Below are 1,859 nucleotides of genomic sequence, written 5' to 3'. Positions count from 1 at the left end.
CCGAATTTGCAGATTAGCGTAAACATTGCCGCTGACAGGCATTTAAATGCTGAAAATCATAATTTTTCCATGCCCACGTAACAATTGAGGCAATGCAGTGATTATGAGCACCTTTTTCTACCGGACGAACTATTTATACAAAAACAAAAATTACATATAAGCGCATAAAGCAAATGCAAAAAAAAAAAACGATTAAATAAAATTCAAAGAATTTTACTGTTATGCAACACAACACAGTGAAATACAATAAACATAGAATATATTTCTTATAAAAAATAAACTAAAAAGAAACGCTTTTGCAACATGCAATTTTTTTTATTTTCGTTTCTTCTTTGGCTTAGCGCAAGAACTCTCCGATTTCTTCCGGACACTGGACACTGCGGCAGCCGGCTCTTTTGTTGTCTGAAATTGTTGCAAATCGGCACAAAAAAGCACTGCTTGTGCCCAACCCGCATATGGGCCGTAAACGTTGCGAAAATGATTTGCAATTTCATCATAAATGCGCGGCGTCACAGTTTTCACCTTCGCCAATTGCTGTTGCATGTAAACAGTTTGTGCAATTTTATAAATGTGAGTATCGATGGGCACAGCCTCCAAGTGACCCAGTGACATAAGACAAATACAATCGGCAACTTTGTAACCAATACCAGGTAGACGTACTAGTTCGTTGCGCGCATCTGCGTAGGACATGGCGCGAAGTTTGCCAAACCATGCTTTGCCGCCAAACTCGTCAATTTTGGCAATTGTTTGTGCGATAAATTTTGCACGATAGCCAAATTTGGCTTCCCGCAAGCTGAGTTCCAGCTGAAATTGATTTTTTTTTATACTCGTAGATGTACAATTTTTTGAAAAAAACATTAATATAATTGCAAGCTTTTATACAAACCTCCACTTGATGCTCTCGCAAAACTGATAAACTTGGAAATGTATACTCTTCGCGTTCGTTGAAATTTCCAATACGTTCACCATATTTGGAGCAAAGCCAGTCAACCATTGAGGAAATTCTAGAAGCATGGAAGATATATAAAAATAAATACCAGAAGATTGGAGTCGGTTAAGGCGTCTCGCACAGGGGTCAAACTTCAGATAACCCTATGAAGACATCTTAACCGACTCCAATGGAGACCAAAATTTATATGTGATGTCTTCGACTGTGGTAGTATCGATGATGGGTATTAGATAAAAAAAATTTATTTTTATTTTTTGATTTTCCATTGAGGAAACTGAATTTTGTCCCTGCGCGTAACGACTTAACGGTCTCCAACCGGGACCAAATTTTTAATTTAATTTTTATAATAAAATTTTTTACTGAATTAATGATACAATTTCACTAAATTTCTCGGAAACTAAACGGAAAACGATATTTGGAAGAACTTGTTAACCAGTAGTTAACTGCATTATTGACTCAATTTGGCCCAATTTAACGACAAAATTTGACTCAGTATCTCAGGAGATATCCTAAACAGATAAAAACGGATAACGATATTTAAATAAGCTTGATTAATTTGTTACTGCATTATTAACTTAATTTGGCTCCATTTTCCCATGACATTTATTTATCCGGACGGCGACATGTGTAGATTGGTCATACGTCAACCTAAAGTTACTCTTTGGGCTCTCGTCTCCATATATATATACATAAGTAGCCACGAAATATAAAAGAAACTCTCAAGCATTTTGGCGAACCGATTTCGAAAAAAAAAGTTTATTCTCCTTTTGACATTTTTCGGTGACATTTTTAGGTGATGACTACCCACTAGAACTTGAAGGGAGATCTCCCAATGTGAGGAATAAAAGAGTACTCATTTTGGCCTGATTTCGGAGCAATAGGGGAGATTTATTGGTTCTGACCTCCTTTA

At 36.4% G+C, this 1,859-nt stretch overlaps 1 protein-coding gene and 1 long non-coding RNA gene across 2 annotated transcripts in view; one reads left to right on the top strand and one right to left on the bottom strand.

Moving 5' to 3' along the window:
- The window catches only part of LOC118733330, a 1,383-nt gene extending 1,137 nt beyond the window's left edge, over positions 1 to 246 (top strand). The window contains exon 3 of the long non-coding RNA XR_004992234.1: positions 13 to 246. This is a non-coding gene — a long non-coding RNA (uncharacterized LOC118733330). The remainder of the gene's footprint in view (positions 1 to 12) is intronic.
- LOC118733328 (N-glycosylase/DNA lyase) lies at positions 198 to 1,004 on the bottom strand (the record flags this gene model as incomplete). Its single annotated transcript, XM_036462684.1, is given in 2 exon segments — positions 198 to 804; positions 887 to 1,004. Coding segments are annotated over 2 exon segments (607 nt in total), but the record flags the coding sequence as incomplete, so codon positions are not given.
- Between the last annotated feature and the right edge of the window lie 855 nt (positions 1,005 to 1,859).

This window comes from Rhagoletis pomonella, unplaced genomic scaffold (genome assembly GCF_013731165.1).
Source record: "Rhagoletis pomonella isolate Grant_MI unplaced genomic scaffold, Rhpom_1.0 Rhpom_scaffold_00002, whole genome shotgun sequence".
Classification (NCBI taxonomy): domain Eukaryota; kingdom Metazoa; phylum Arthropoda; class Insecta; order Diptera; family Tephritidae; genus Rhagoletis; species Rhagoletis pomonella.
This window is presented reverse-complemented; position numbering and strand designations above follow the sequence as displayed.